The sequence below is a fragment of the Callorhinchus milii genome, unplaced genomic scaffold, assembly GCF_018977255.1.
Source record: "Callorhinchus milii isolate IMCB2004 unplaced genomic scaffold, IMCB_Cmil_1.0 Scaffold17, whole genome shotgun sequence".
In the NCBI taxonomy this organism is placed as follows: domain Eukaryota; kingdom Metazoa; phylum Chordata; class Chondrichthyes; order Chimaeriformes; family Callorhinchidae; genus Callorhinchus; species Callorhinchus milii.
The window spans coordinates 1,632,723-1,653,812 of NW_024704758.1; the positions used below are offsets into that span (position 1 = coordinate 1,632,723).

The 21,090-nt window shown below is 44.7% G+C and overlaps 1 protein-coding gene across 7 annotated transcripts in view; it reads right to left on the bottom strand.

Moving 5' to 3' along the window:
• The window catches only part of LOC103186020 (activating molecule in BECN1-regulated autophagy protein 1), a 163,843-nt gene that overhangs the window by 134,010 nt on the left and 8,743 nt on the right, over nucleotides 1-21,090 (bottom strand). For 5 of the 7 annotated variants that reach the window (XM_007904817.2, XM_042341376.1, XM_042341378.1 and 2 more), the window contains exons 2-7: nucleotides 19,034-19,298; nucleotides 17,961-18,019; nucleotides 14,579-14,762; nucleotides 14,311-14,483; nucleotides 9,072-9,138; nucleotides 5,482-6,908 (exon numbers count right to left, since the gene is read on the bottom strand). In XM_007904817.2, the coding sequence (XP_007903008.1) occupies nucleotides 5,482-6,908; nucleotides 9,072-9,138; nucleotides 14,311-14,483; nucleotides 14,579-14,762; nucleotides 17,961-18,019; nucleotides 19,034-19,168 (2,045 nt within the window). In that variant the 5' untranslated portion in view covers nucleotides 19,169-19,298. The remainder of the gene's footprint in view (nucleotides 1-5,481; nucleotides 6,909-9,071; nucleotides 9,139-14,310; nucleotides 14,484-14,578; nucleotides 14,763-17,960; nucleotides 18,020-19,033; nucleotides 19,299-21,090) is intronic. The other 2 variants (XM_042341377.1, XM_007904818.2) reach the window with 1 other exon arrangement.

Here is a 21,090-nt window from a genome sequence, read left to right on the forward strand (position 1 = left end):
AGACCCATCTTTGGGACATTAACGATGAGATATTAAACCGAGGACCTAGATGGATGTCAAAAAAAACACAGCACTATACATTCTCCCACAAAATACAGTCCTAGTCATAATCCCCCGATAAAATTAGTCATTTGCTTCATGCCATTTGTAGGACAACAGTTGTGTGCAAATTGGACACCATGTTCAACTCAAAAACGCACTGAATCTGAGCAATGACTGATGAAATGGATATCCCTCAATAACAGTTAGCACTTTCAGAGAGGCGTGCAGATTGGAGTACAAACCACTCCATGTACAATGTCAGATGAACTCGGTGAGAGCAAGATGCTCAGATTACAGAGATTGAGAATATAAAGCTCTCATTGATCAGACAAGCGACTGACATGAACATTAATATAATGTCAAAGGCAGTCTATATGATGATGCAGTGCATTGATGTGGCTACATGCTGGATCATATTGGTAGAACGTGGGCCTACAATTCCTGACATAGGAATTCCCTGTTCCCACTCCATCAAATGTAAACTATCAGGGAGAGAAAAGCTTTCCAGGCAGGAAGGAACAGGTAAGTGGATGCGAGGGGAATAAAATGAAGGGCAAGTCTCTCACCAGGTTATTCTTACACAAGGATTATTATTATAATTACTATTATTATTATCTGCATGTGGCAACAAAGGGAGAGTCCTCTTGACATGAAAGGCACTAGACAAATGTAATTTGTTAATAATAATCCTTGTATTTGATATAGCGCCTTATCAAATCTTCGAGACACCTCAAAACTCTACAGAATATGCTATAAAATGAATTGACTGTACATTTTGTGGGCAAAACGCAGCAACCAATTGCCACAGCAGCGTCCCACAAACATTTGTGGATTGAGTGACCAATTTATTTTTACATTTTTTTTGAAGGAATCATTAGCCCCGGAAAAGCCATCCACCAATCGACTAACAACTGGATTCTTACTTACTCCTAGGTAAACAGAGGCGTGTGTGTGGAGTAAGGAAACTTGCCTAACGTTTCGCCCTGCCAGGAATCGAACCCAGGTCTCTCGCTTGTGAGGCAAGTGCTCTAACCACTTAGCTACAGACTCCACTTGTTGTGTTGTTGAGAGAAATACAAATAAATGGTTCAAATTTACTCAAAAGTGAAGTTAACTCCCTCACTCCGCTGACCTATGACTTCACTTCAACTCGTTCAACAGTTTTAACCTCAGACACAAGAAAAGTTCAGTCCAAATTTTCCACTAACATGTGCACCACTAATATTAAACACTAAATCACAGCTGAACAAAACTTTAGCTTTTCTTTGGCTCCAAACTTTCCAACTTTGTTTCCAAACCTCTTCTTGAACTTACGTACTTAACAAGGAACAAAGATCTCCAGAGCAACAGCACCACCAGCTGGAACCAAACGACAGAGGACAAACCAAAATATTTTTTAATGCAACATACAATGTCCCAGGAATCCCCAAGAGAAGCGTGTAACCAATGCCCAATTCTTTGCTTCTACTGGAGTACAACCTCAACAACAAAACTAGTGTACAGTAAATAGTTTGGGACATGATATGTGCATGCGACTGCAAGGATGGTTGAAGGCAAACTGGATGAACCTTGGTTCTTAGTGAGAACTACAGGGGAAACTGCTTGCCAAGATTGCCCAGTTTTTTAAAAAAAAAATTACATGTTTGCATTCACGTTTAGAGGTTATGGGGTAATAATAAAGTTGGCCTAATATTTGAGTGTATACTGTACTACTGTAATAGGGTCTTTTTCAGCATTACAGCTGAATACACTCATCAGGTCGCAGAGTTTCTTTGGACCTTGCAGTAGAACAAGGGCAAATCTCGAATTTACAAGTTCGTCCAGAAACAAACGAGATTAATATTTTCTCTACAACCGCGAAGAAGGCTCAGGGCCAGGGAAATGTTCGGGGGGGGAATTCATTTCACTTTGAATAACCTCTCCAAAAGTTATTCCAACACATTTAAACAAATTTCACACATCAGAGGAGTGGATTTGGGCAGACACTGGCTGCATTCTGTCAAACTCAATCCATCACAGCCGGTCAGGATAATGGCAGCTGTCAATCTCCAGCCTGGAACCGAGATACGCGATCAGGGACTCTCAGTGAAAGCTCTCCTCAGATTGGAGCATGTTTCAAGGTCGCTCTTGCGACTATTTTTTTAAAAATTAATTTGGTCACTCAATCCATGACTGTTTGTGGGACGCTGCTGTGTGCAATTGGCTGCTGCGTTTCGCCCACACAATATACAGTCAATTCACTTTACAGTACATCCTGTGAAGCGCTTTGAGAAGTCTCAAAGACATGATACGGCGCTGTATCAAATGCAAGGATTATTATTATTAATTAGCTAGAGCAAAGCGATTATATCCAGATGGCATTTTCCAGCTAAGTGTTACAAGAGGCTTTCAGAATCCATCAAGGTGCAAAACAGGCTACTAATGATAATTCCCTTCACCATTAAGTCTCCTCTACCCTGCCCCCCCAAAACCACCACCTCCACATATTGAAGTGACCCACTCGCCAGCCTCTGTTATGATAGGCATGCCCCGGGCAACACCATCATTAATCTTCCTCCCCTGTGGAGAGCTCTTTGAGATTGGAGATTTAACTATGGCGTTCACTTCCTCCTGTCCCTCGGCACATTATCCATCTGGATCACCAACACGCCAACTGACAAGCCTTTCGGACCACTTCACTTTATAAACATTTCAGCAAACTCTCTCATTCAAATGCTTTTGGGACATCCTCCCCACGTGAAAGGTGCTGCTGTATGGAAATGTAAAATTTTTATTAAGTAGAAAACCTGGACCGAACAGTCAACAGGAAAAGTGTCTGTTGATGACTAACTTGTTGCTAACCTCGAGAAGTAGGTGGGAAAAAAGTAATAACACAAGGGCAGGAACTCTCTCGTCTCTGTGGTGCACATGATCCCTCATCTAAGACAGACATCTTTCATGTCAGGAGAACTTCTCAAAGTGCTTAACAATGCCCGATGGGCACCTGCGCTGGCACATCACAAAACAAAACCCACACAAGGTAGAACCTCACGAAGAAACTTTTTTTTCCCCCACAAAAGAAACATTTGTGCTAAACAAAGGACCCAGGTCACATCAGCAGATATCCTAGATTACAACTAATATGCCAATTAAAGGAAATACTAAAGCTACAGCTGTATTTTACCCCTTTACAGAAATGTACGAGTGGTCTGAAAAGTTAATTTCATACTCCGACGCACAGCTGTCACTCTGTCGATTAGTCACACCTCATTAATTCTCATTTGTGACTCATTAGTAATTGTATTACAATTACAATTACAATTACAGAGAGCTTTCAGCCTCTCTGCCTCCACCCTTTGGAACTCCATCCACATTCCCTTCACCTGGCTCCCTCCTTTGACTCCTTCAAGGCAAGTCTCAAGATCCTCCTCTTCAACCGTGCATTCGGCCACCTTCCTACCCTCCCTGCCTGCCCACTACCCTCCCTGATTCCAAACCCTGCTTGGGTTCAGGTGCATGATTGTCTAGGGCCTTGGGACTTCACCCCGACTTGAAAGGCGCTACATAAATGTAATTTTGAATTGTATTGTGTGCTGTGTGCTAGATGCAATGCAACTCTCAATTATCTAAACACCTTCCGCAGGATATCAAGTAGACCCAGCTCAGTCCTCTTTGATTCACCTTTTAAAGAAAGCTGCAAAATTAATGAGGATATAGGTTCTCTCTAAAAAAAAATTGATCCTGTAGTCTGGAACACTGCACTGACTACTTCAGGGTAGAGAAGCAGCTAGAAACTCCCTCTTCTGTGAAAGTCAGAAGAAAAGTTTGCTTGTGCAATCTGAATTACAGGGAACTGCAGGCGGGCCCAAGATGTTGGATTCATTTAAGAATGACTTGATTCTGTAATACGACGTCAGGAGGATGGGTATTATGGAAGGGCAAGATCAACTGGACTGAATCATCTTCTGAATCTATTGCAACACAACTCCCCAATGTGCACCATTTTACAGCCCACTTTCCACTTTTGTCTCAGGGCTGAGACATTTACGAATATTTACGAACAAACTTGGACAGCAGATGTTAGTACGCTACTGCGAGCAGGCAACAGCAAAGCCCAGCTATCCTCACTCAACAACCACAGCCAACCCCATCCGGTATGGGCACAAGACAGGAATCTGAAGGGGATTACCCTGACTGACTACCTACCCCCTTTCCCATCGGTCTCATATCCCAATTAGTTTGCCCGAGTGGGCAAAACTAGGTTTCACTCAAATGGTGGGTATAAAATGTAAAACAAGGAAACTTCACTTATGCTTCAATACTGAAAACCACAGCAGGAAGCCGGTCAGGTGTGGCTTACAGACCGAGGCATCTGGTTGTCCCACAGAGGCAACAGCAAACACACGCTTATTGTGCTATGATTAATGATGTCGTATCGACCCACATCAAGAGTAAAGACAGGATAATGAACTTAACTGGCAGTTCTGAACACCTTCATTAAGAGTCGAGCTATTCGTCTGTGTGGATGGAATCACCTACTTTCTGCAGTCAGGAGACCCCAATCATCAGAAAAACCTTTCCCTCACTCTGGCTGCTCTTGTCGACTACCCATTGACATTCACAACTTGCTATTTACATAAACGGCCTCGTTTCTCCTCAACCGCAGCTGATTAGAAACATCTAGATGTGAGGTGGAGAAGAGGTGAGGCCGTGTATGTCAAGGTTAAGCAGTCTGTTGAGTCTCTCAGATCTTAATGCATTCAGTGGCAAGATACCAAGCCAAAACTAGCTCCTTCTCCAAGGGCCAGACGGGGAGAAGAAATCAGAGGTAGAATTCTAACTGGGCCTTTGTCACAACGAATAGCAGCTGGGTTTAAGAGCACTATTGGAAGGAACATGTCTGCTCTGAGTTAAAGGATTCATGTGGCTCAGACAGATCAGAAGAGTAGATGATTACCAGCCTGGCTCAGCTAGTAGCACTCTCACCTCCAGGTCAAAGGATATGAATGCAATACCCCACTTCAGGACTTGCGCTCATATTCCGGGCTAACATCACAATGTCGGAAAAGAGATCTCTTGGACGAGAGCTTAAGCCAAGATCTGTTCTGCCTGTACTTCAGGTGGATATTAAAGATCCTAAGGCACGCTTCAAAAAGAGAAGAGCGTTTCTCTTGGGATCCTGACAATCATCAAATTGGGACCCACAACATTCTGACCCAGGAGTAAAAGTGCTATTATCTAAGGTAAGCCAACATTGATGTTATAATAAGACATGGTAATAGTCATTGCAGATGTAAGTGAGTGAATGGGAATGAAGCCCACAAACAGATCGATTATATTTTAAGGTGTGCCTCTGTCAATACGTCGCCCCTTAACTGCTGTCTTGGTGACCAAAGCTTAGACTAACTATTTTTAAGATGCATACATTTTAAACATTAAAAGCAAAATTTGCTGCGTTACCTCCTCAGTAAATTTTCTTCCGAGTTTTCTTCAGGCATTTCTTGGTTTAAGGCCTCTTGTGAAACATTCGACATTCTGTTTGATGCCGACTGACTGTACACCCGCTCCCAGTGTCCTGTCTCATTGTTAAATGTTAGACCCATTGTGCGTTCCGCTTGTTGGCTGGAGCAGTGGCGGGCGAGTCTGCCCTCTGTGCCACCCAGCCCGTGGGCTCTGCCCCCCGCACCCCGGCTTTGTGGCACCGGGGGCTGGCTGCTGCCCTGCCCTAGTGGTTCGTAACTGTTTGGCACGTGCCAGGAGCTGCCCTCGGAGGAAAAAAGCTGCGTGGTCCTCTCCCACCGCTGGGTGTCATGGTTGAAGGTCAGAAGGTTGTGGCAGGCGCGACAGCGGCTGAGGTGGCCGCCAGACGAGCCGGAGGTGTTCTCTCCGTTCGGCTGCGACGGCCTGGGCCGGTCGGGTTCGATGTTATTGTTGAGGATCTCCTGCACCTGTTGAGATTGCTCAGGGTCCGCTCCCACCTGCTGCTCGGGGTCCTGAAAGCGATCCATCTCCATGAAGTAACGGCTCAGGTTGCACCGGAGAACATTGCGCTGGGTGCTGGACCTCTCCTCGACCGGGGGGCTGCTGGCGGGCCCCCCTCCGCTGGTGGTCCCGGGCACCGTGGCACCTCTCCCCTCAGAAGCCAGCGTGTAAACGGGTTGGGTGTTGGCCTCCTGCTGCCTTAGCACAGAGAGCAAGCTGACCGACGAGGCGCTAGTCCGAGGGGGAGGCATGCTCTCCAGCTCGGACCTGGGCGACACGCTCAGCATAGTCCTCGTCCAGTCGGCTCCGCTTAACCTGGAACTGGTTTCCCTGTAACCCGGGCTGGACTGCGGCAGCCCGCTGGCCTGGTACGCCCCGTGCCCCAGTAAACCTCTCCTATTAGTGGCTGCCGACAGATTGCGGAGGGAGTTGCCGGAGTTCTCGTAATTGACGCTGCTGAAGGCGGAAGGGCGGTCGGGAGGCCGAGGCATGGGCTGGGACAGGGGTCTCTCCGGAGGGACGCGGGGTTCGGTCCGGGCCGACGTGGAGGTGGCCGCGCCATCTTCGCTGGGGACAGAGGAAGAGGAGGACGATGACCTCAGGGCCGAGCAGCGGCTGCAGAAGCAGACCATGCCCATGTGGTGGACGCACTCCTGCACGGGGTAGCTGAAGCGATCGCGGAGCACGGCGTACACCGAAGTCCTGCTACTCTCGCCGGCCGGCAGGGCGCTCTCCTCGCTCTGTCCCGGGTCCCCGTTGGCGCTGCCAGGCGACCGGGACGACAACATGTGCAAGAAGTTGTGAAGTAGCGGTGTCCGGCGGACGGGCTGCGATTGGAGGAACGATCGCTGCCGGGACGGAGAGGTTTCGAAGCTATCCAGAGAGTTTTCACCATCGTCGTCATTCTAATAAGAAACATAACATAAGCCAGTGGGGAAAAAACACAATCAGCTCTGTATACGAGAAAATTGCTACCAGTTGAGGCTGCAGTTCAGTAAACTGCAGAAGAACTCTTAATAATCTTTACATTTGATACAGCTCCTCATCACATTGCTGAGACATCTTAAAGCGCTTCACAGAATACACTGTAAAAGTGAGCCGACTGTATACTGTGTGGGTGAAACCCAGCAGCCAATTGCGCACAGCAGTGTCCCACAAACAGTCGTGGATTGAGGACCAAATTATTTGTTTATTTTGGAAGGGATCATTATACCCGGAAAGCCATCCACCAATCGACTGACAACCAGGTTCCTGCTTACTGCTAGAGGCGTTTTCCTAGTCAGCAAAACTGAAAAACACTTTTATTTTTACCATTTTAGGTCTGACTCGAAAGAGGTGCCTGAAGTCCAACGCCAGGGAATAGGTTTGCACTTCCCTGTAACAAACCCTTTCTGTGGTTTACGAGGGCCTCTAGTGGCTGAGCTCTGCCAGTTCAGCCAACAATGGTCTGCCTCATACCGAATGGAGCCTGAATCGCAGGGCTTGTAAAATAGGGCCATAGGATCAGGGGGAGGCCATTCAGCCACCTCGAGCCTGTTCCGCCATTCTATAAAATGATAGCTGATCTGAACCTCAACTCCATTTACTCGCCCTTGCCCCATGTCCTTTGATCATCTGACCGAACGAAAACCTATCCACCTCAGTCTGGGGATGGAGGAAGGGGGAACTGAAAAGGGGCGGCAGTTAGCAAATCCTAGGCGCATCAGGGACAACCACTTGGTAGCTTCGGATGCCAGCTCCAGGCAAGTCGGACCTGAGATCAGGGGCTCGGCTGTGACGTGTCCTTTTGCAACTCAAGCAATTCAGACCCATCGTCACGTTTCACAAGCTTGAGAACATAGCTTGCTCCACGCGCTCAGCGTGTTAAGACAGTAATAATACTTGCAGTTGGTACAGCGTCTTATTACATCTCAACACGCTTCATAGAATATACTTTAAAGTAAAGTGACTTTGTGGGCGAAATGCAGTAGCCAATTGCGCACAGCAGCGTCCCACAAACAGTCATGGATTGAGTGACCAATTTTTTTAAAATTTATTTTCGATGGGATTATTAACCACAGAAAGCAATCCACCAATTCTCTAACAACCGGGTGCCTACTTCTTGCTAGGGAAGTAGAGGCGTATGGAGTAAGGAAACTTGCGATGAGTCTATGAACCTCACCTAAATTCAAATTATACACAATTCAGCAAATACAGAGGTTTACTAATTTTACAATTTTTGAGTGTTGGCTCTGACATTGCATCTCCTAATACAGTGGGAAAAGCAGCCACATTCTCTCTCCACAGCACAATGTCCTTGGAATCTGAGGACTATAAATATATGACCTAATAAAAATAGCTGAAACACTAAAAACTTATCAATGGCATTATCACATCAGCTCCTGACCATGCTTATAAATCCACACCATTTCAACGAGCATCTGTTCATACATTGGGCTGTGAATGAATGTCTCACTGTTAAGGGATGAAATACAACGGGGATTAATTTTTCCAGTACTGCTGACTGAATAATTCTATTAATTATTTTGTAACATGCATAACTACCAGTACCCTCTGGATAGAGATAATTCCTTTATCGTCTGTTCTAAATTCACTCCCTCTTTGTGTCCTCTTTGCTAACTTTTACGATAATGCCTAGCTTCAAGAAATAAACTGAAGCTACAATAACAATACTAATTGGGGGTAGCCTTTGCCTTTCCACCACTACAAACAGCAAAAGCAGAAAGATCTGTAGCAGTAGCCAATAAAAAGCAACACAGCCAGTCTAGCTAAGTTTTCCTCCACCAGCATTTACTATACCCTGACTGGGCTCGAGTTGTGTTCACAGGACTTCTCTCCAATCAGTTACACAACTATAGCTAACCTGGTCCTTCCATGACATCTACACACAACTAGTGATCAGGAGAGGATCGCATGAATAATTTACCATCCAAATTTAGTGAGATCAAACCCAGGACCACTGCTACTCACAGAATAATCTCACCAAGGCACCTTTAATTAGTTGCACTACACCCCTCTAAACAGAGAGAAGGGAAAAGGTTCTAACAAAGAACAAGCCACAACAGTACCTGTTGGTTGGAGGGATTAACGATGGCTGTCAGAAGGTTGTGTCCCAGTGAATCAAATCTTACCAACCTGTAAAATACAAAGAGACATCATCGATCACGGCAACATTAGAGGAAAATGACAATTAACTGAATACGCGAGCCAAATTCTGTGGAGTTTTGTGGTACGGACTGTCAATCAGAAACTGGGTGAGCAATGCCCAAAGAATACAACAGAAGTAAGTATCAAAGCACTTTACACGGGGTGGGGGGAGCGGGGGGTGAAGGAAGAACAAAGAGCTGAGGGGAGGGGGTGGAAAGTGCAGTAAAAGAGGCAAGTAGGCCAGCAGACAAAGGAGACCCTCTGAGCTGGGTTCAAACCCAGATCTCAGAGAGATATAGCTGCAGAGAGCACAGTTCCCATGAGGAGGGAACTGAGTGAGGTGGAACAGAGTGAGAATTCTGTTAAGAAATTTGGTGAGAGTGGGAATTCAGTGCAGAGAGGGTATAAGGTGCATAATTATAAAATATATAAGTTATAAAATAATCTAAAACATGCCTGGGAATATGGTAGGGCAGGCGAGAACGGTTTGCATGCATAATGTGTACCACGTGGGAACTCCAGGATGCTTTGTGTGCCCTGGACAGACATGTCTGAGGAAGTGCCTCTGGCTGCTCGAGCTCAGGGTTTCTGACCTCGAGGAGATGCTGGAATCACTAGATAGCATATGGGAGGCTGAAGAGTTCATGGATCAAACGTTTCGGTAGGTGGTCACCCCACAGCGGGTTCAGAAGGAGAATGAGTGGGTTACCACCCAGCATGATAGGAAGAGGGGACGGGCAGTGCAGAAATCCCCTGAGAGTGTGGCACTCACAAACCAGTTCTCTGTACTGAATATCGGTCAGGGTGATGACACCTCTGGGGAGGGGAATCAAAAGCAAATGGATGCACACAGGGAAGGGTATCAATGCAATTGTCATTGGGAATAGTGGTGAAAGGTGTAGACAGGCATTTCTGCAACCAAAGACATGACTCTCGCATAGTATGTTGTTTCCCTTGTGCCAGGGTTGAAGACATCACAGAACAGGTGCAAAACGTTCTACAGGGGGAAGGGGAATATCCAGAAGTTGTGGTCCATGTTGGGATCCATGACGTAGGGGAAAAAAAAGGCTGAGATCCTACAAGGAGAATACCAGAAAATGCTAAAGAGTAGGACCTCAAAGGTGGTGATCTCTGGATTATTCCTAGTGCCTCGTGCAAGTGAGTATCAAAACAGCAGGATCAAGCACATGAATGCATGGCTTGAGAAATAGGGCAGAAAGGAGGGCTTCAGGTTCCTGAATCATTGGGATCAGTTCTGGGACCTGTACACCTGAACAGGACTGGGACCAATGCCCTCGCAGGGAGGTCAACTAGTGCTGTGGGGAAGAGTTCAAACTGATTTTGAGGGGTAAGGGAATCAGGTAAGGAAATCAGGATGTAGCATTAGAGAGGACAAGCAAGTTACATAGAGGGCTGGGAGAGACCAATAACAATATAAGGAGTAATCCAGAAAAAGGAGGGATTAAGTGGGGGAGACGTGCAGAACAGACTAAGTCGGGCTTGGAGAGCATATGCGTAAATGCACGGAGTGTGAGAAATAAGATTGCTGAGCTGCGGCTCAAGTTACCACATGGGGTTATGATGTAATGGCAATAACGGAGAGCTGGGTCAAACAAGAACAGGAATGCGAGCTGAATATTCCTGGCTACAACATATTCAGAAGGGACAGGGAAGGAAAAAAAGGAGTGGGTGGGGTGGCAATTGATTAATGACACGGTTACGGCCCTGGAAAGGGACGATATGCTAGAGGGTCAAAAACATAATTTGTTGGTTAGAGTTAAGGAGCGCAAAAGGAGCTGTTACTCTGTTAAGTGTATACTGTTGATCACCAAATAGTGGGAAGGAGATAGACGAGCAAATCTTCAAGCAGATTTCAGAAAGATCCAAACCAATAGAAGTAGTGATTATGGGGGACTTCAATTATCCTAACATAGACTGGCAAAATAACAGTGTAAAGGCCAAGGAGGGGAAGGATTCCTGAAAAATGTACAGGATAACTTTCTGGATCAGTATGTTTCCAGTCAACAAGGAAGGAAGCAGTGCTGGATCTAGTTCTGGGGAATGAAGTGGGGCAAGTGGAGCAGATTTCAATAGGAGAGCATCTAGACAACATCACAACATCATTAGATTTAGAGTATTTATGGAAAGGGACAAGGAGCAATCAAAGGTGAAGATAATCAACTGGAAGAGGGCTAATTTCAATGAGTTAAAAAGGGAAAGAGTCAAGGTGAAATGGAAAGAAAGATTGGTAGGTAAAACAGCTAACCAGCAAGGAAGCCTTCAAGGAGGAGATCGTTTGGGGACAGAGCAAATACATTCCCACAAAGGAGAAAGGTAGGGCATCCAAAACTATCTGGATGAATAAGAAAATTGGGTTAAATAAAACACTAAAAGATGGCTTATGATAAATGTCAGGTCCAAAATGCAGAAGGTAATCAAATAGAGTATAGAAAGTACAGAGGAGAACTGAAAAAGGAAATAAAAGGAGCAAAGAGATTATATGAGAAAAGATTGGGGGAATACTAAAAGATTAGTACTCACAAAAGATGAGGATGCAGCCAATGCCATAGTATCGGAAGAGAGGGTAGAGAAATTGGATAAGATAAAAATAAACCTAGAGGAGGTACTAAAATGGTTGTCGGTGCTCAAGGTAGATAAGTCAGCCGGTACGGACGGGGTGCAACCTAAATTACCGAGAGATGGGTGGAAATAACAGGAAAACGCAAAATACTGCGAATGCTGAAAATCGGAAATAAAAACAGAAGTCGCTGGGTACACTCAGTAGGTCAGGCAGCATCTGTGGAGAAAGGAAAGTGAGTCAACATTTCAGGTCCACAACCCTTCGTCAAAACGCTGACACTTTATCAAACGCCTTTTGAAAATCCATATAAAACTACATCAACTGCACTATCTTCATCCACCCTCTCTGTCACTTCATGAAGGTAGTGCAGTTGATGTAGTTTATATGGATTTATAAAAGGCGTTTGATAAAGGGCCAGCGTTCTGACAAAGCGTCGTGAACCTGAAACGTTGACTCACTTTCCTTTCTCCACAATGCTGCCTGAGTGTTCCCAGCAACTTCTGTTGGAAATAATGGCCACAACCTTTCAATCCTCCATAGACACTGGGATAGTGCCAGTGGACTGGAGGGTTGCAAATGTTACTCCCTGTACAAAAAGGGGTAGAAGGATAAACCTGGGAATTACAGTCTCAGCCAAATGTCAGTAGTGGGGAAACTTCTAGAGAATATAATCCGGGACAAAATAAGTTTTCACTTAGAAAAATATGGGTTAATAAAGGACAGCCAACACGGATTTGTTATAGGCAAACCATGTCTAACAAACCTGATGGAGTTTTTTTTGATGAAGTGATGAAGAAGATAGTACAGTATGAATTTTCAAAAGGTGTTTGATAAAAGTGTCACATAAGAGATTTGTAAGCAAAATAGAAGCCCCGGTATTAAAGGGACAGTGGCAGAATGGATACAGAACTGGCTGCGAGACAGAAAGCAGAGTGGTGGTTGTTTTTCTGATTGGAGAGAAGTGTGCAGTGGTGTGCCCCAGGGGTGTGCTGTATAATTCTATAAGATCTAAAGATGAGTCTTTCCCAATGCTGATGTGCCTCAATAAGCACAAATTCTACCCTCCGCTGTGACGCATCTGGACTAATAAAGCAGTGAATTTATACAGTGTGTCTTATAAAGACGTCTGAAATTGTGCTTACATTAAGACAAGACATGTTTCCCTGATTTAGCAATATCAGCCATACCCAAAAACCAAGCAAGTGTGTTACAGCTTTGTAGCAAACCATCTGTTATACATGGTTTAATTACAGTTGGAAGCTGGAGGAACTCAGTGAAACATTAGCGGTGAAATAAAATATGCCAATTAAAGGTCCCCTCCCAAATGCAAGATATAAATATCCAATGCAGAGGTATCCAAAACCACTTACTTAGACAACTGTTACCTTAAATCATAATCAAGCACATGTCCATAGCATTTGTGATGAATTAGCACCATTGAGCAATGCCAACTCCTGAGTGGCCAAGGAATAAAGAACTTATTCCCGTTGGTGGGTTAATCTGTCACTATGGCACACAGTATCACAGGAGTGTCACTGGAAGACTCCAGGGGTTAGAAGAATCGCTTTGACACGTAGGGTTATTAGAACATGGAATACTTTGCTGGAAATAGCTATCAAGGCTGCCATCATCACTACATTTGAGCAATATTTGATGAGAAGCAACCTGGGAGCAGGTAACTGGGATTGGTGTAGTTAGCTTCAGTGGAAGAGCTGGCACCAACAAAGGGTACTTGGGCTGAAATCTTTAGGATTCTATTCATCAACAACCAATGAGATTCCCTTCAATCTTTCACAGCTCCCCAGTAGATAGATGTTTGGTACCAATAGCTAGTGAGCATCATTAATAAGTGTCCCACAAACAGCCATGGATTGAGTAACTGAGTTTTTTTTGGAAAAAAATCCAATCAATCTCCGTTTGGGTGACACTGCTGTGCGCAACTGGCTGCTGTATTTCACCCACAAAATATGCAGGCAATTCACTTTACAGCATATTCTGTGAAGCGCTTTAAGATGTCTCGAAGACATGATCATGCACTATTATCAAATGCAATAATAATAAAATAATAATAATCCTTGCATTTGATATAGCGCTTTTCACGTCGGGAGGACGTCCCAAAGCACTTCACAGAACATACTGTAAAGTGAATTGACTGTATATTTGTGGGCGAACGCGGCAGCCAATTGCACACAGCAATGTCCCACAAACAGTCATGGATTGAAAATGACCAATTTATTATTGTTTTTTTTTTTGGAGGGATTATTATTGGGCTCTGTGTGGAGTAAGGAAACTTGCCCAAGGTTTCGCCCTCTGCCTGGAATTGAACTTAGGTCTCTCGCTTGCAAAGCGAGTGCTCTAACCACTGAGCTACAGGACTCCACAAGGATTATTATTACTATTATTACCCCCATGAAAAGTGATCCGCAATCGACTAGCAACCTGGATCTTACTGCTCGGTAAACAGTGGGGTAAGGAAACTTGCCCAACATTTTGCCCTGCCTGGGAATCGAACACTGGTCTTGAGCTTGCGAGGCGAGTGCTCTAACCACTGAGCTGCAATGACCAATGCCCACACTCACCTGACACGTTCCATTTCGCTGGCAGTTTTCACCACCGCGAAAGGCTCCCGTCGACTCCAGTCCCAGAAATGGATCTCATTTGCAGTAGCGATTAGTAGGAGTTGGGCCATAGGATGGAAGGCTAAGGATGCTATGGCTACGTTATTCTCAGTAAACCAACTCTCACTGCCTCCCTGAAAGAGGAACAAGTCAATGAAACACATTTATGCTGCATCAAATGAAAATACCACACAGTGATCCCTCAACAAGGTTTTGCAATATAACTCACATGTAAATCCCAGATTCGAACCTCGCCATCTAAACATCCTGACGCCACGAGCCCTTGGATGGTCGGGTGGAATGTCACACACCAGGGTGTTCTTCTGTGACCCACCAGTGAATGAATACATTTCCCAGACTTGACTTCAGTAATGTAAATATTGTGATTGACATGGGTGGAGGCCATTAAAGTCCTAAAAGAAAGATTGTTTTTAAAAATACAAAGAGACAAAGCAGGAGGCCATTTTACTGCAACATTACAATTTACAAAAACACAAACTAGAGAGCGGACTGCCTTCACCTTATACCCTGGAGATTTTGAGCCTCAGGCTTGGTGACAAGCTCCATAAGAGGTGGATGTTGTGATAGAACTCCAGCCAGCAGGAGGCACAGTGCCAGGCCACAGGCTCAAACAACAAAGCCTTTCACATCCAGAGGACGCTCCAAAGGCACTGGACAGTCAGCAATTTGGACCCGAGCAGGGGGTTGGGGTCAGGAGGGATTGGGATCAATAGGGTGGACCAATGGTGGAGTGGAGGGGACAAGGTCACCAAGCCACCAATGGTGGAGTGGAGGGAACGAGGGACAAACATGAGGTCAGAGCCAACTGAACGGATGGAGTGGTTGGTAAGCATATCAGAAAGGTAGGGAGGTGCAAGGGCATGAAGGCATTTGAAAAGGAGAGGATCAAAATCGATCCGTTTGGTAATTGGGAGCCAGTAGAGCCTGGCAAGTACTGGTGTGATGAGGTAAGAGTTTTGTGCAGGTGAGTATCCAGGTGGTGGAGAGAGAAAATAGCAGAAAATGAGTGTGAAGTGTCTCCTTTCCCTATGACCAAACAGGAAATTCTGTGCAGGAATTCCTACAATTCTATAGGGAACTGAGATGAGAGCAGTTAATCGAAGAGTTGGCAGGATTGGCTTGGTGAGCCAAAATGCCTTGTCCTTATTCTGCAACTCCTATGATTCGGCACTAGTGTCTGGCGAGGGTTGGTATAGACCTGGCAAAAGGTGATCTGCACACTTGGTAAAGTCAACTGATGCATTGCAGTGAAAAAATGCTTTCCCCTGAACGGGGATCAGTTAAAGTGCTTAAATTTCAGGAGTACACTGGCAGACTAAGGGTGAGAAGAATAAAAGAATGTTTATAGTGAGTGGAGTATTTTAAAAGCACTTTTAACATAGAACAAATTAAATTGCATTACACTAATGTCACCCGGCACCCACTCTATTTCCATAAGTGACCTGCAGAGGATCTTTTTGTAAAGAGTGAAGTCTGAATGCTGAATACGTCACGATTCTCCCAGTGACACAAGGAGGGATGGACATAGCTATTAATTGTGCGATTGGCTGACAGAATGGTCAACTGTAAGAGTTGATTGACAGTTTACCCACAAAATACAGTTAATTCACTTTGCAGTATATCTTGTGAAGGGCTGAGACGTCTTAACGATATGATAAGGCGCCATATCAAATGCAAGGATCTTATGATTATTATATTATTGGGGCTCGGACAGGAGGAAACAGTCACAGTGAAAGAGGTGGTCGTAAGGTAACCTGGAAGTACTCCAGGAGAGCATCCCACCTAGAGAACATTCTGCAGCCCCAATGGCCCCAACAACTGTTTTGCAGCAAACGCTCCAGTGATGGAATCTGGTCTGCAGCTAAAACACTGTGCCCAGCCCCTTCTGGCTGCACCTGATCCTAAACTGCTGTTCCAGTTGCTTCCTGGTAGCTTTAATAAAATCATCCGTCATTGGTGATATTCAAATCATCATTCAATTAACAATCAAGAGACATTTGCTGAATGCTTAACACTGGTTTGATGTCTGCCAGATTATCGATTCCATTCTGAAGGCACCATGGCCCATCCCTTATCATGTCACTGCGAGAACTTGTAACACAACGCCTCTCCCGGAAATGTGTTCAGTATCCAGACTTGAGCATCTATTAAAGTAGCTGCTCTGGCACCTCCCTTTACTGGCTGTTACTAAATGCAGTGCTGGGTAGATTTTGGTGGTGGATGTAAAAGCAGATCCAAGAATCAAATGGATTGACCACGGGGACAGATTTATATTTCACGAGCAGTTGAATGGGTGGCCTAATTACAAGGTGATGTCCAGTTGTACCCAGGCCCATTACCTCACTGCAATTTATCTTCCCCAGGGAAGACCGACCCAACCCCCAAGTCTTCTAGCCACAATGGCTTTGGTGTTCCAGCATTGGTGGCTGAGCTTTCAGCAACTACGCCCCAAACTCTGGAACACTCTTCCTCTATCCTTCCACATTGCCCCTTCCGTCCCCATTTCAAGTTGCACCTGAAGTCCTTCGTATTTAACCGTGCGTACGATCATCTCCCCCTCCCTCGGCTTGGCATAATGCCCCACTACTGTCAAGCTCTCTGGGACATTACCCTGCCCGAGGGGTGCTATATCAATGCAACTTGTTGTTAAGTTACTTTCAACATAGAATACCAGCGATGCTGTACAGCAGATGTCCCGACTCCAACACCACCTCTCCCCTGGGAAATAAATCCTCAGTCATTGGAGGGGGGGGGGGAAAAAATGTCAAAAATGGAATGAACTCATTTAACCCAGTTAAAATAAATAACTTTTGAAAGAAGAAACATGTACAAATTGCTGACAGGAAAAGTGAAGGTAATCTGTAGTTATCTGGGCTGAGGTTATTGCGGGTTTACTGCAGGCAATTTGGCAGAAGAGAGCAACGCATGCATTTGTTGATCTCATTGCCGGCTCTGTGACAGCTGCTTCTCAGCAACATGAAATCAGTCTAATACCTGCACAGTTTTTTTGCAAGACGTACATCATTAAATCTTTTTTTTTTAAAAAAACGCCTTTCCCCTGAAAGCTTCACCCTATTTTACAGGCAAATTATTACTTTTTTTTTAAAAAAAACGCCTTAAAACTTGCACATACAGAGCTGTAAAGATATTTTACTTCTACCTTTTTCATAGTAACAGAGAGGTACAAAAGTGGTCCCGAGATCTTAACTCTATCCTAGTGAGAAGGATGGAGAAGTTGTGGACTGGGGAGTTTGCCTCGAACATCAAAGTACATTTGTATCGCGCTTTTCATGTCGGGAGGATGTCCCAAGGTGCTGGACAGTAAAGGATTTGCACCCAAGCTAAGGGTTGGACAAGGAGGGGTGGAGGGCAGTGAAAGCAACAGTTGAAGAGGAGGGTCTTAAGACGTGCCTTGAAGGAAGCAAGGGGCGAAGAGAATGTGGGATGGAGTTCCAAAGGGCAATTCTCGTGCTTTCTCAGTGGAAGCAAGATGATGGTTTTGTGGGGGCAGGGCGTAAAAGCCTCCTTCACTTTAGTCCATTTCCAAAAGCTTCATGAACCCAAATGATTTTGGTCATGTGGCCACGTACCTGTCTGGGCTAAACGCCAGGAGGAAAGTTGATCGTGGGCTGTCAGGAAGTTCGACTTTCTGTCGAGAAAAAAAAAGAAAATTACATTGAATACAAAAACAACAATAAGACTCATATTGGATATGGCATCTATAATGTGGAAACTCTAAGTGCTTTACTACTAATAATAATCATTGCAATTGATATAGAAGCTTCACAGTCTTTTCTGTGAAAAGACTATTTGTACATAAATGTGGCAGCCACATAAGTCCAACTTGGAATTTTCTATTTTATGACCATTAAATTTCTTCCTAAGTTTCTTCCCCATTCCCCACCCCCAAATTGGCGACATACACCACCACCACAACTAGTCCCTTACGCCCCTCATGCAGGGTAGCATCCCAGAGTACTTGATAATGGAGGAGCATGAAACCGAGCCAGTGGGGGAGGTGATCGTAGGCACGGTTGAATAGGAAGATCTTCAAGCACGACCTGAAGATGGGGAAGGAAGGGGAAAGGCAGAGGGATAGACACAGAATCCTTAAATTAATAATTAGGCAATGGTAGTACACACCAAGGAGTAATGGAGAGAAAACACCCATGGTTCCCAGTGACCTTTGATGATGAACGAGTGTGTGCAAACATTGGATCAAATTCAGCTATGATGCCTCAGCCCACACTCTGCCCATAGATTTTTTGGTCAGCCGGGTGTCTGACACACGCGGCAACCCATCACCTCCAAACCAAGCTGAGATTTCCATGCATCCCCACCTACAAGTGGAAATCCCAGAGACAGATTGTTGGAATGCAATATGTACTCTTTCCCTGGAGGGATGCATCTTGCTTACCTAATTCCGGAAAGTATTAGGGGCAGGTTGGCAAGAGCCAAGGCTTGGGGACCCCAAAGTGTGTGTTGGGATAACTGCTGGAGTCTAACCAGCTAAAGCTGCATAGCTTGCCATTGATATTGCAAGCTCCTGACAGGATCACATATGAAGAGTCTCAGAGCAGGTTCACAGAGTGTGACCACAAAAAGACAGTTTGGCCAAACAACCTGCTTATTCAATACAAGACAGACTTGCGATATTGCTCACCTGACTTTCCCATCGCATCCACCGTGTCTTGTCCTCCACCAGCTCCTCCAGGCGTCGTTGGCAGCCCAGCCCCTGGGAGCCCTGCTCTCTGCTGGTTAGGATCTGGATCGCATTCTTTCGGTCAATGCTCCTCATTGCTACTGAGATCAACCCTCTGCCAACTCACAGCTTCCAGGGGCCAGGGATTGGGATCACCAACTCAAGGCAGAGGCCACAGATAAGGACAGTCCATACAGGATCTGTTGGGACAGTGGTCATACAAACACTGAAAGAAAAATTAGACACCATTTGCTTTGTTCAGAGCTGTGTTGAACAACAACACTAACAGGTAGTCTATCTACTACAGTATCCTTGTCCTGGATAAATAATAGCTTTCATAACTGTAAAGGCTGCTCATTGTCAAGCTAATCATCCTTGTGTTTGATATCACGTCGGAGAGACGTCTCAAAATGCTTCACTTGAAAAGTGTATTGACTGTGTGTTTTATGCACAAAACACAATAGCCAATCGCGTACAAAAGTGTCCCACAAACAACCGTGGATTGAGTGACCAAATTATTATATCCGGGAGGATTATTATCCTCAGAAAGAGATCCGTCTATCGAGTAGCAACCAGAGTTGCCTATATACAACAAAAAATACTTAAGACTTCACACACTTAACATGCTTGATGTATTTTAAGGCGATTATAAAAAAAACTAATTTTATATACATTTGCTCTCTCCCTGCCCTCAGAAATGGGAAGATTACCACTTTGGTAGTAACAAGCAATGCTATTCAATAGAGTAGAATTAATGCAAACTGCACAGCAACATTCTTTTTCAACTGTATTTTGCACACAAATATACAGTCAATTCACTTTAGTTTATTCTGTGAAGAGTTTGAGACGTCTAGAAGACGTGAAAAGCGCTCTATCAAATGCAAGGATTATTATGATTATTTAAATCCCCATTTATGAAATTGCTTTCAAGGTGACTCCTGCAGTCGCAAACTACTGTGGACAAGCATTCTCACGATTCCTCCCCTGAAAAAAGCCCTTACACTGCATTTAGAGCATCTCTCCATCTTTAAAGCTGAGCTGCACAAAAGCCTACATCTCAGCCAGTCAGCACAAGGCAAAATGCACATTAACTGGGATGATGGGCCCTGGAATCCCATTTCCTTTTCACACGCGTGGCTGTGAAATCAACAGCCAGATTCGGACTATGTCAGCCCTCATCAGACTGCATAATCCTTGACCTGCAAATCTGCACGCAAGTCATTGCAGCAGAAGGCAACAAACATTGTAGTTATTACCGCACAGTTTAACAACTCCCACTGCTTCAAGTCATCTAGGGCTGGAAAGTGGATATTTGTACAGCGCTAATCTGTCAATTTCAGCTGCAAAAGGGGAATTTCAATACATTTTACACTTATGCACCTGCCTTTCATGTAAAAAGAAACTTCTTCATGAAATGAGATTAGTTAGTCATATAATATAATAATCCTTGCATTTGATGTAGCGCCTTATCACACTTTCGAGACGTCTTAAAGTGCTTCACAGAATATACCTTAAAGTGAATTGATTGTGTACTTTATGGGGGAAACGCAGCAGCCAATTGCACACAGCAGTGCCCCACAAACATTCGGGGATTGAGTGACCAAATGTTCTTTTCACGCGTTTTTTTTTTAAAAAGAGATTACCACCCCCGGAAAAGCGATCCTTCAATCGACGAATAAACAGGTTCCTGCTTACTGCTAGCTAAACAGAGGCATATGGATTAAGGAAACTTGCCCAACATTTCGCCATGCCCAGAAATAAAACCCAGATCCTCTCACTTTCAAGGCAACTGCCCTAACCACAAAGCTTGAAGTGAATGTTGGTATGGAGGCAAGTGCGGGAACTAATCTACACCAGTAATGTACTCCAAACAATGCGAGAGTGAGAAGTGAGTATAAACCAGAATAACTGGGAGAAAATATTTTTTTTAAATTCTCTTTGAAACATTCAGTATCAAGGTACAAACCGACTCAATGAACCCCAAGTCCAAAGGTTGACAAAAATCACATGCAACTAAT